General features: G+C 44.9%; 1 protein-coding gene across 1 annotated transcript; it reads right to left on the bottom strand.

Annotated features, from left to right (window-relative positions):
• Window positions 1-6,406: 6,406 nt before the first annotated feature.
• ATP5MC1 (ATP synthase membrane subunit c locus 1) lies at window positions 6,407-10,715 on the bottom strand. Its single transcript, XM_032791456.2, has 5 exons — window positions 10,576-10,715; window positions 9,356-9,404; window positions 8,374-8,451; window positions 7,781-7,956; window positions 6,407-6,637 (listed from the first exon to the last, which is right to left on the bottom strand). Exons 1-5 carry the CDS (start codon window positions 10,713-10,715, stop codon window positions 6,523-6,525), a joined length of 558 nt encoding a protein of 185 aa, XP_032647347.2. The 3' UTR covers window positions 6,407-6,522.
• Window positions 10,716-12,825: the final 2,110 nt, after the last annotated feature.

The raw sequence follows: 12,825 nt of genomic DNA, 5'->3' as shown, positions 1-12,825 counted from the left end.
CCGCCCACCCCGCCCTACTGCCGCCGCAAGCACTCCGCTCACCACCACCGAGTCGCCTCCCCCCTGCAGAGTGTCGCTACCGAGCTGCCCGCCGAAGAGACGACTTTCCCTAGAGCGTCCCCCTCTGCCAACCAACGAGTTACCAACCATAGAGTCTTCCCTGGGAGCAGAGTGTCAACCAGTCAACGAGAGCCCCAGCAACGAGCAGGAGGGCCCTGCTTTTCATTCCCGGGAGGCAATGGGCGTGGCCTGGGGGGTGGAAGACTTTGCAGTTGCAAGGTTCTGTGCAGCTAGGATGGTGCCTGGGTGTTGTGACCTTTGCACTAGGATGACCAGATGTCCTGATTTTATAGATACAGTCCACATTTTGGGGTCTTTTTCTTATACAGGCTCGTGCTACCCCCCCCCCCCCCCCCAATCCCAGTTTTTCACACTTGCTGTCTGGTCATCCTGCTTTGCAAACTGCGTTGTCCTCAGCTTATACTTTTTGTGGAAGGTGACGATGTTGCAGTGTGATGGCATTCAGGATGTCACCACATTGCATCACAGCCTGAATGCATGCAGTGTAGGTATAACCATGTGGGTCCCAGGAGATTAGTGAGACAAGGTGGGTCAGGAAATACTTTTTTATTGGACCAATGTGTGAGAGAGACAGGCTTTTGAGCCACACACAGCTCTTCTTCGATAAAAAGTATTACCTCAGCCACCTTGGAATGTCTCTCTAATCACAGCATGAAGACATTTAGAGAGTGACTGTGCATTCAGTAATGTTTTGTCAGTCTCTTGCCATGATGCTCTCCTGGCTACAATCATGCTGTGTTTTCACCACTCCCGAAGGCAATGATCCTATCTTTATCCTAGAATTTTACAGCCCTTTACAAACATTAATTAAACCTCAAATCTTCTCTGAAATATAAAGCATTATCATACTCAGTTCACAGAGATGGGAGATTGACAAAAACAACGAGTAGTCCAGTGGCACCTTAAAGACTAATAGATTTATTTGGGCATAAACGTTCATGGGTTAAAAACCCACTTCTTCAGGCGGGTTTTTTATCCACGAAAGCTTATGTCCAAATAAATCTGTTAGTCTTTAAGGTGCCACTGGACTCCTCATTGTTTTAGTGGATAAAGACTAACACAGCTACCCCTCTAATACATGGGAAATTGAGGCATAGGACATGAAAATCTTACCTGAGGTCAGGCAGCAAGACAGTGACAGAACTTTGAATAGACCTTAGGACTCAGCCTACTGCTGGAATTTAACAGTTACGTTCTTTTAAATCAATATATAGAACTTGAACAACAAATGACCTCAAATGTATATACTTGGCAGTAGTTACAAGTTGGAAATATTTGGTGAGCTTTCCTCACACAATAATAATAATTATGGGTTTGGTTAAACCCCATTAAAACTTTCCAGTGTAACAGCCACCCTTCCATTCAAGGTAAATGAGGGATCAATTAAATGCCACTTTGTTTAGCAACAGCCAAAACAGTAGAGACCAAAGCTCAAAACACAGACCCACAGGGCAAGGCTGAGTGCAAGTTATGACATGCAGGCTCAAGGGTTTCCCAGGCACTTATATAGCAAATGCAGGGGCTGAGTACTCACTGGGGAAAGGGAATGGGGTGCATATGAGGCTATGTCTACACTTAAAAACAAGACAGTGTCATAGCTGTAGCACTTCAGTGTAGACACTACAATGAAAGGAGGGGTTTTCCTGTCATTGTTGTAAACCCATCTTCCTGAGAGGTGGTAGCTAGGCGACAGACGAATTGTTCCAGCAACCTAGCACTGTCTACACAGTGGGTTGGGTCGGCTTAACTACATCATTCAGAAGTGTGGATTTTTCACACCCGAGGGATGTAGCTGGGTTGATTTAATTTTCTAGTGTAGACCAGCCCTGAGACAGAGGCAGAAGCAATAAAGCAGATACAGTGGCAGGCCACGGCCAAGAAAGCCAAGGATACAGCCAGAGCAAGAATGGGGAGCAAGGCCCTGAGAAAAAGCCTAGAGAGAGAACTTGTTGGGCTGATTGCTGACTGAAAGAGGCTTGGAACTGTGAGCAAAGAAACTGTCTCCTGTTTGATTCCTCCTGTGTTCAAGGAAACAGGACGGTGTACATTTTTGGAAATAAACAGGATTGCATCAAAGAAATAACTATCATCAATTTCTCCTTATGGAAACAACTTATAGGATCCCAAATTTTGGCTAACCACTTCGGTCAAAAAGAGGCAACAATACTACGAAGCCACAATTGACTAAGAATAATTCCTCTTCGAGGGGCACAGAAAGGAAAATCAATGACCTGGAAAAATAAAAAAGTTGTTAGTCACAAATCAGTGCAAAAGAGATCTCTGCCAGGAAAAGTCAAATGTAATAAGTAATTTAAAATTAATTTAGTGAGTCACAAAGGCCAGGGAAGGCCAAAGTGCAGTCTGCAGTTACTCATTTCTCTACTAGAAAGGAGCAACCCAGAGAGACTACACCCCTCCCAGCAATCTATGCTTTAACATACCCTTAAGCAATGTGTGGCCTTTTATTTACAATTATACCAACAGAGAGGGGCGGGAAGGGGGGGAGTGTGACCTGGCAGTGGGACCTTAAATAAAAAAAGTGCATAGAAAATAAACAGGTTTAGAAACATCTGTACAAATTTTATAGAAGAGGAAAGGGGAGCCCTCAAGAGCTATGATTCACAATTTGGGAGCTGAGATTAGGCAGACTCACCTGTCCTTGGATCTCTGCCAATGTAGATCAGGGGGTCATTGTGCACCCCCTGCTCTGGGGTGACCCCCAACAGTTTATCCTAAGATGAAAGGACCTCTGCTGTGTTTTTATGTATGTTGTACCTAGCTTTAGGGCTCGTGACAATTTGCCACAGCAGCCCCTGTTCTAGGTTATCCCCTTGTAAGGTCCAGTTATTCCACAGCTTTTCCTGATTCCTAGTGCTAAGGGTAAACTTGAAATTTAGATTACAAATGGAAAAATATCAAAGAGTCTAATAAGCTGATGGCGATTCTACTCTGTGCTTCTGTCTCATTACTTGACTGATGGCTAAGTGGCTAATCACTTTTCCCCTCATGGATAGAATTCTAAACACTGGAAGAGGCCAGATCAAACAAGCAACAATATCTGACCCCAAGTTGTTTCATTGTAACTGGGTACTAAAGCTGGATATGTTTTCGGGCTTTCTAAGATCCTGATGTATATACAGCCTTTCATTAAACTAGCAAACTCACTTCAGAGTAGGCACATTGCATGCAGAGGCCCCAGCAAGCCACTTGCTGGTCTGGTGTTAAGGTCTATCCTTATATATAGAGTCTGCACTCACCAGGCAGGCAGACCCTGTGAAGCAGGCACCATTGAGACAATGTAAGTCTATCATAAACCAAAAGCTTGCCTCTCTCACCAACTGAAGTCGTTCCAATTAAATTTATTACCTCACCCATTTCATCTCTCAAATATCCTGGGATGCAGCTACAACTACACTGCAATAAATGCAAGCATTGCCCTTAGATAGGCTCGAGGGGATGGGATCCACACAGGGACATATGAGCCACAATGCTCAGCATCACACCCCCTGACTTTTAGGCACCCAGAAAATCACAGGAATAGCACTATCATCCACAAAGCCTGAGTTAGGTGCCTAGGCTCCCTATACAATGAATGGGGAGACAGAGGCACCTTACAGGAGACTACAGGAAGAAGCTGAGAGGGGTGTGTGCTAAACCCTCACCCCTCTCACAGAGATAGCTGCCGATCCTGCTACTAGAACAGGAGGACTTGTGGCACCTTAGAGACTAACAAATTGATTTGAGCATAAGCTTTCGTGGGCTACAGCCCACTTCATTGGATTCATAGAATGGAACATATAGTAAGGAGATATATATACATACAGAGAACATGAAAAGGTGGGAGTTGCCCTACCAACTCTAAGAGGCTAATTAATTAAGAGAAAAAATTTTTGTAGTGATAATCAAGATAGCGGATTACAGACAGTTTGACAAGAAGGTGTGAGGACACTTAACACAGGGAAATAGATTCAATGTGTGTAATGGCTCAGCCATTCCCAGTCTCTATTCAAACCTAAATTGATGGTATCTAGTTTGCATATTAATTCAAGTTCAGCAGTTTCTCACTGGAGTCTGTTTTTGAAGCTTTTCTGTTGCAAAATTGCCACCTTTAAATCTGTTACTGCTAGTGAGTCTCAAACCTGGGGATTGGAAGATAGGTGTTTGGCCCCCTAAGTCACATGTGAAGCCCCAAACAAAACAGCCAGGAGGAGGTGCTCCCTTATAACCTTTAGCCTAGTGGATAGGGTACTCAACCAGGATGTGGGAGACCCCTAATGCAAGTCCCTTCTCCACGTGAGGGCCTCTGTGGCCCTATGGAAAAAGATAAAGGCACCAGTGGATGTGTTATTGCCACTCCCATCTTTCCTACTGCCAGAGAGGAAAAGAGGGAGCTGCCAGGCTCACGTGGGATGATTGTAGAGTACTACATGGCTGCTTCCTTTATTTATGCTCAAGGCCAGCCTTGAGTGGGGGTTAGTCCAGCATGTTAAGAAACCACACCTATAAACAAACCAGATCCTCAGAGGTACTGATGCACCTTATCTCCACTGAAGTAAGAGTTAGGTGTCTAAATACCTTAAAGGATCTAGGTCCCAAGAGTCTTTTCATTTAAAAAGTAGTTGATCCTGCTCCATGTACACTGATCCTGTCCAGCAGAACTATGTACATCCTCAAAACAGTTCACAACAGCTACCTATCTCAGGACAAGTTACATACATTCCAAATCCTTTCCCCCACCTTCCTCTTTATTGGGATTTCACACAATGTTATTTGGCCCAGATTCCTCCTCTCTCTACACAGGTACTTGCTCCCAACATAATCACTTTCCTCAGAAAAGATAGATACTGAGCTTGTGTAAGATAGGAAATACAGGACAAGGCTCATTGTATGATGTGAGTTTTAGCTCACTTAATACAGCAGTTGCCTAGGAAATACAACTGTAGAGCCTTAGCTATGGCACATGACCATGTACACAAAACAGTTCCAGCTGTGCAAGGAGAATGCCCCTAACTGGCTAAACACCAGGGCACAGAAGTCACCATACTTAAAATAGCATAGTCCTTTCACATTCACGTATGTGTATTTGGCCAACAACATTCAACCTGGAATACTCTTGAGATTCAAGTAAGTCATTTTCTCCAACACAATCCCTTCCTCCTGAGGGTACTTTCTTACTCCTACAGGGGAGTCTTGGGATTCCTTCTGACTCCATGTTACTGTTTGCCTCATAAGGCTACTCCAGTAGGTAAGTAATGAGAAAGCACCCTAGTTATTAGTACAATCCATTTGAAAATTCACATTGTCAGCAAAGGTCATGGCTAGAACTTCAACAAGGGCTTTAATTTACCAACAGTTGTTTTAGAATTAATTTATCAGAAGCAGAGAACCAGGTAAGATTTCAACAGAACTATGATCTTCCAATTTTTTTATTAAGATCATAACTTTCTCTCCAGCAGAAATGCCAGCAGAAGTTTGAGTTGATTTGGAACGTGTTAGAGCCTTGGTGCTTTCCTCTGTTCCAATCTCTGTTATAACACTGCCAGTCATGCACAGCTGCTGAGGAAGTAAAAGCCATGTATTCATGTCTGAATATCAGTGACATCACATCAGAGTTTTCAAAAGCCTTTATGAGTGGAAAAATAAACCTTAATTGGTACCACTTTACGTTACTGCTTACCAAAAGCTGATGCAAAGAACCCACGGAGGGTTGGTTGATGACAGCCCTTTTAAACCCTGACCTTTGGCCCACCCCATTTCTCTAACACAACAGGGAAGTTAAACACATAAGGCATGTGTTGTTGGAACTTCTTCTATGATGGAAGATACCTTAACCACATTCAATTACCACTACCAGATATGCTCAAATTCTCCTTCTGAGAATCTCAAGACAGCCTGTTTCAGATGTTGCATAAGAAAGGCACCACAGTAAGATACTGACATGAGAAAATGGTGCTCTCATATCAGCTTAAGCAATTATCTGCTTTAATATGGCAACATCTGCTCTATCTTTTGAGATCTTTGTAGATTTGTGTAAGACCACTGTATTTGTGGATGCGATCAGCTCCAGTGGCCCTATTATGGTAGTATAAAACTGCAGACTCAAGTCATTTAGTGGCAACCAGCCAACTTTACTCATCTTGCCACTTTATTTACAATAGCTACCTTCTCCCACAGCCTCCCATTCTTTCTCTTTTGAGTCATCTTTAAAAAATCCTACAGGATTACTTTCTTTTATCAGTATACTACGGAAGGTGAATCCTTAAGGACATCCCAGGCCTCAGCACTGGGCCATATTGAGTGAGAGAAAGGAGGAGTCTGAAACTAGTTTATTAGGAGAAAAGTTTTTGTTTAATTATAAATCTGGAACGCTCTGGTGAAGGAGGCAGACTCAACCCGGAGAGGACACAGAGTGATGGAAGCTATGGGTCGGCCCAGAGGTTATCACATAGCAAACAGGATGAGGAACGCCACCATCAAACAGAAGAGTCCCATGGCCTCAGACAGGGCAAAGCCCAGGATGGCGTAGGAGAAGAGCTGCTGCTTGAGAGAGGGATTCCTGTAAGGGAGACATTAAAAAACAGATTCCCTTGTCAGAAAAGCCAACAACAAATCTATTCCACAAGCCACTGATTCAGGTAAGCTTATGCCTCCTGAAGACAGGATCCCACAGAACAGTGGATACAGATGAATGTGGATATGGCATTGGGAGGCTCAGAACACACACATGCATTAAGTTGGAGCAAATAAGTTAGTGAGAAAAAGCCGAAGTAGTTCAAGGTATTTCCCCGGCTTCGTAGCATGTCTGTGTGCAATCCACTAAGCCCCTGAAGGTTGGTCTCCAATGAATTATTTGGACAGGCAGCAATTCCTTACAAGCATTAATGGGATTGCACCCTCTGTGTGATGGCAGGCAGCTGTGAAGTTCTATCAAGTTGTTGTAAGCACATTGAAAGAATAAGGAAGTGATTGACATTCTTTACGTAGGCACCAACTTTCCCAGCACTGGTGGGTGCTCGCGCCCTCCCACCCCCCTCCTTTCCCCACCCCATTCCAACCCTTTCCCCAAAGTCCAGCCCCAACTCCGCCCCCTCCCTGCCCCATTGGACCGCTTCCCCAAATTCCTGCCCTGGCCCCACCTCTTCCCCAGCTTGGGGAAGAGCCGCTGGGAGCTAAGGGGAAAAAGCGGGCATGCAGCACGCTCAGGAGAAAAGGCAGAGGTGAGCTGTAAAGCCTGTGGGATGTGTGTGAATAAAAGATGCTATGACAATGCAAGATCCTCATAAATCGTTCCTTGCAGTTTGGAACACTACAGTTCTAAATTCACCTTCTTACTCTCCTCCCACTTTTCTGTTTGCTATGGTCAGTTTCAATGTCCTTTTCCTACAAAATAAGTACAGGCGAGTCTCATCTTACGCAGGGGTTCCGTTCCGCGGTTAGCACGTAAAGCTAAAACTGCGTATAGTCAAAATTACATTGGAATTGACTGGCGGGCAGAATCGCCTGCACTACAGAAATAGTATTTAAATTGTTATTTTTCTCTTGTTTTTTTTTGCCGATCACGTAAAGCTGAAATCGCGTATGTTAAATACGCATAAGATGCGACAGACCTGTAACATCTAAGACTGAGTGTTTACAAAAAGGGCCTCCACAACCGACTGCTGGAACAGGGAAGTAAAGTTGAAGCCAGTGGTTTGCTTACCTGGCATAGCCAATGATCAAGCTGCCAAACACAGTTCCAATACCTGCTCCTGAACCAGCCACCCCAACTGTGGCAGCACCTGCACCAATGAACTTAGCAGCAGTATCAATATCCCTAGAGGTAGTGCTCGTCTGGAACTCCCGGTGAGCCAGCTGTAGATGGGAAACACCAGAGGGCTGTGGGGAGAAGAAGCCAAATAGCGACATGATTTTAACTGAATACATTTATTAAGTGTCTGTCTACATTTTATGCTCTATTTAGGTACAGCAAGGGCATTCAAACTTTGTCCAGCTGAAAGGCCATTTAGCATCTTGGTAGGGCAATACTCCAACCCATAGTACAACCTCTAGCCATTCCTTAATGTACAGGCCTCTCTTTTCCACACTTCAAATCTCTGTACAGCATCACCAGCAAGTCAAGCTGGTAACCTGAACCAGGCACTGAAGATAAACAGTATCTTCATTGTCCAAACCCACATACATCTGGCTAGTGATGAATGACAGGGCCACCCATAACAAGGAGGCATTTCATCCCAAGATGTTAAAAATAGAGACCCAATTATAGCAGTGAGGGGCAATTTTCTTTAGTCTTACCTGTACAGTAAGAGTCTCAGGCCTGCTCAGTACAGAAATGGAAACCGGCCTTGCCAGAGCCCTGGAACAGCAGCGGAACTGAAGTGAAAGAAAGACATTTGACTCACAATGGGACACCTCCACATTCCTTAGAGTTGAAGACAGGTTACAGTCATCTGTCAGGGTCTTTGAACAGCTTTTGTCAGGAACAAGAAATTAAGAATCACCCTCAACTCCACTGAAAATTTGAAAGTACATGTCTCAGGGACTCAAGCTAGTTGACTAACAATAACCTATAATCTAAAGGACAAGACACTACTGAAGTATAATAAGTGCCACTAAATTTGAGTTTTGAGCCAGTGTTGTACACTGAGGGATTTATAAGGAGGAAGGAATCCTATCAAGAGTGGAGGTGCCAGTACCCTTAGCCACAATAGGTTGGCAACCTTTCAGAAGTGGTGTGCTGAGTCTTCATTTAATCACTCTGTGTGCCAGTAATACATTTTAACCGTTTTAGAAGGTCTCTTTCTATACATCTATAATATATATAAGTAAACTACTATTGTATGTAAAGTAAATAAGGTTTCAAAACGTTTAAGAAGCGTTTAATTTAAAATTAAAATGCAGAGCCCCCTAGACCAGTGGCAAGAACCTGGGCAGTGTGAGTGCCACGGAAAATCAACTCATGTGCCACTTTCGGCACACATGCCATAGGTTGCCTACCCTGGGTTAGCATATCTTCTCAGCCTCTGGATTTGCATAACAATACAACCCCATTGAGACTGAGAAGATATCCACCCTCCCTTCACCAACACCACAGATGACCTTGATTCCCCCAGTCAAGGAGTCTAGACTGAAAGTTATCCACCATAACATATCCCAAGTAGAATGGTGTCTGGGACAGCATTCTTACTACAGCTCTAAACAGAAATGCCTTCATTCTCCATGATAGCTGCATCCCCGCCTCCGGGCATTACTCCTCTGCAAACAAATGACTGCTTACCAGAGATGGAGAAGCAAGGAGAGCCACTGGAGTCTGCATTTTGACTGATCTAATGAGAAGAAAGCAAAAGCACATTGAAAAGGAACAACACATACCCAAACCCATGTTACTCTTTCTGGTAGAATGCTCATCAGATCAACATACGCTCCCCAGGAGAACTATATGCAAAATTTAACTGCTGTGCCCTATCCTTGCCCTGCTTCCTTCCCCTGATTCTCCCTTCAATTACAACTCAGTCTCTCTCTTGGCCAAAGTTTGTTGTAGTTTTACCTGGGGTCCTTCAGACAGAATCACAAAAGGGTTTTGCCAATATTCAATCATAAACTAAACTAAAAGAAAAGGCTGGCTTTAAATGAATGCCAACAGAAGGATTAAGTCAGTCCCTCAGAAACAAGAGAGAACCACACAGATGGAGTGGCATGAGTAAGAGTGACCTACAATTGTGGAAAGTCACCACGAGGGCCAAAATGGGAAGAATAAACTAAGGGATTGCCTAGATTAGAATTAAGTTTTAAAGCTAACATATTTAAAAGCTCTTATGGGCACAGAACAAGCTGTTAGCAGGAAGAGGTGAATTCTGGTGGGGTGGAGCCTAAAGTTGCACCTTTACCAGAGGACAAGTTACGGTATAGCTTTCCCTGTCAATGCCAGTTGTAAAACACACCGTTACTGTCAGTCACTACATTTTTTAAATACATCTATTGTCATAATCAGGACACACCCTAATAAGACAGAGAATGCAACAAATCAGTAAAGGGGCCCTGCCTCCCTCAACTGCCCCCATCTCCCCCCAACTTCCCCCCTTTCCTGCCCCCCAACTTCCCCACCCCATCTCCCCTCAACTGCCCTATCTCCCCAACTGCCCCCTTTCCTGTCTCCCCCCACTTCCCCTTTCCTGGCCCATCTCCCCTCAACTGCCCCGCGCCCCCCCGAACTGCCCCTTTCCTGCCTCCCCGAACTGCCCCTTCCTGGGGCATCTCCCCTCAAGTGCCCCCCTTCCTGCCTCCCCAACTTCCCCCCTTCCTGCCTCCCCTCTCCCCGGCCCAACCCAGGAAGGTCAGAGGAGAAGGCGGCCGCCCTAGCGAGCCAGGCTCAGGCTGCAGCCGCAGCAGAGGCCCAGCAGGCAGCTCAGGCACCTCACCTGCAGCCGGTAACCCCCACTCGAGCTCCGGCGCTGCAGCCCTTTCAGAGAGGAGAGCAAGCCCCGCCCCGCCGCTCACCTTGCCATGCCCCTCAGCGTCCTCCACTCCCATTGGCCGTCGCGACGCAGCGTGCCCTGCCCTGGTGCCTCATGGGAGCAGAACGTGCTCTCTCTATTGGCCCTCCTGGATGAGTCTCCGCCTACCAAAATCCGGGACATTCGGTCTGCGTGAAACGGAGACGACGTGATCATATCTCCAGTTTCTGATTGGCTTCTTTGGGGCGTCTCTGGCTTCTGATTGGTTGGCTGCCTGATGGCCTGCCAAAGGACCGTAGAGTTGGCCAAGGGGGAGGCTAGAGAGTCGTTGTTACCTTGACTCTTTCCCCCTTCAGACCTGGAGATTATTGCAACGTGGTATCTGAAGCTACCTTGGCAGTCACGTGATGAAGCTGTAACTTCCGGGGTGGTAGGTTCGAATCCAGCCTCGGACAGCTCCGTGGGGGGGGGGGGGCCCAAACCTACCTCACGCACAGGGGACCTCAAGGAGTTGTCCGGGGCTGGATTCGAACCCAACCCCCACAGCCACGATCCTGGGCTGGATTTGAATCTGGGATCCTCATCCACCGTGTTGGGCTGGATTGGAACCCTAAATCCCGCCTCAAGCTATCTTGGGCTGGATTCGAGCCTGCCCCTGCAACTCCCAGCAGTTGCCTCAAATTTGAACCCAGGCTCTCCAGTGGCCAGTATGGGCTGGATTCAAACCAGGGGCTCATGAGTGGCCATTTATAGGAACAGTTTTCCTTGCACAACTCTCAGCCTGGTTTTGAACTTGAGGTCACGGATTTAAGTTCAGTCTGATTTTGAACCTTTCACTATTTTATGTTTAAAGGTGATCTGTCTTTTTATGTTTCTTCATGATGCAAAACAAAGGCTGGAAATGTTTATAATTATTTTATTTTCTACTTTTTTCCTTTAGTAACGTTATGCTTCCCTTTTGTCAGAGGTCTCTGTGGATATATCTACACTGCAGTGTAAGCCCATGGTTAATAGAACTCAAATGAGCAGACCCTGGATTTGTTAACCTACAGCTAGAGCTTGTTTGTACCATCAGGTTAGGATTGTTGAACCCTGGATACTAACCTGGGGCTACAGTCCTGTATCTACACAGCATTGTGCGGGCCCAAGACCAATCACTGATATCCAAGACTTTCTAGCACCCTTCCAAAACGTGTCCGCTCTAGACCTTGGTTTTTGATAGTGTGGTAAAACTTGACTGTCCAAATGACAAAGAAATTCAGCCCATAGAATTGTTAGATACTTTTGGTGGACTCCCAGAGCACAAATCCAGTGGGACTGCATCTACATTGCAAAGTAATAGGGCTATCCTGGGTCGCATCTTGACTCAGGGTCAGACCTTCCATCCCTGTCCGGGAAACCTAGGTCCAAGCCCTGGGTTAGTACGATTTGTAGACATCAGGAGGGTTAGGTTTGAGCCTGAGTTCAACCCCTGGGTTTACGCTGCAGCATAAATATACCCTGTGGGTCACTTGGAAATGTAGGCTTGGGGCTTTCTCCACCTTTAGTTAAAGGATGTATATATGTGATCAGGCCTCAACAAAGAGAGTTTTTCTCCTGTGTGTTTGAGTTAAACAGGTGCTGACAAAATCAAATAAAAAATGAGAGGTTTTAAACACCAAATAATAATAAAATTATTCCCCTCTCACTTAGTTGGGTTTATTTTCCATGTTGCCTGTGATGTCACTATTCATAATTTTTATTTGTATGACCTAGGAGCCCTAATTATGGATCGGGATCCCATTGTGCTAGGTGCTGTACAAATACAGAGCAAAAAGACTGTCCCTGCCCCAGAAACCTTATAATCTAATTTAAAAGACAAGAGACAACAAATAGATACAGACAGGCAGGTTCATAATTCTACTTGTTATCCCGTGCTTTAGAATTTTTTTAATTCATATTTTCTTTTTACCTCCAGAAGAAGCAAAAATGTCAGAAGCCCATGTTTTTTCCTTTTATAAGTTGCTTCTAACTGTGTTTTTTTTAATTGGCTGTTTAAAACAACTTAATTTTTCTTTGTTTTATTCACATTTGTAACTCAAACACCTGAGCAAACAGTTGGAAGAAAAGCTGTTGTTTAATGCAGCACCCCAGGTCCTATAATTAAGTCCTCAGCTATTTCTGCATCCTTCTAGGAGACCTCCAGGGAAGATAAGCTCAGTGTTCCAGATATTTCTGAGATAAAAAATAGAAACAGAAGTTACATACATATACGATTTTCAATTAAGTCAAAGTTATGTAATTCATGCATGTA

Source organism: Chelonoidis abingdonii, chromosome 21, assembly GCF_003597395.2.
Source record: "Chelonoidis abingdonii isolate Lonesome George chromosome 21, CheloAbing_2.0, whole genome shotgun sequence".
NCBI lineage: Eukaryota > Metazoa > Chordata > Testudines > Testudinidae > Chelonoidis > Chelonoidis abingdonii.
This window is presented reverse-complemented; position numbering and strand designations above follow the sequence as displayed.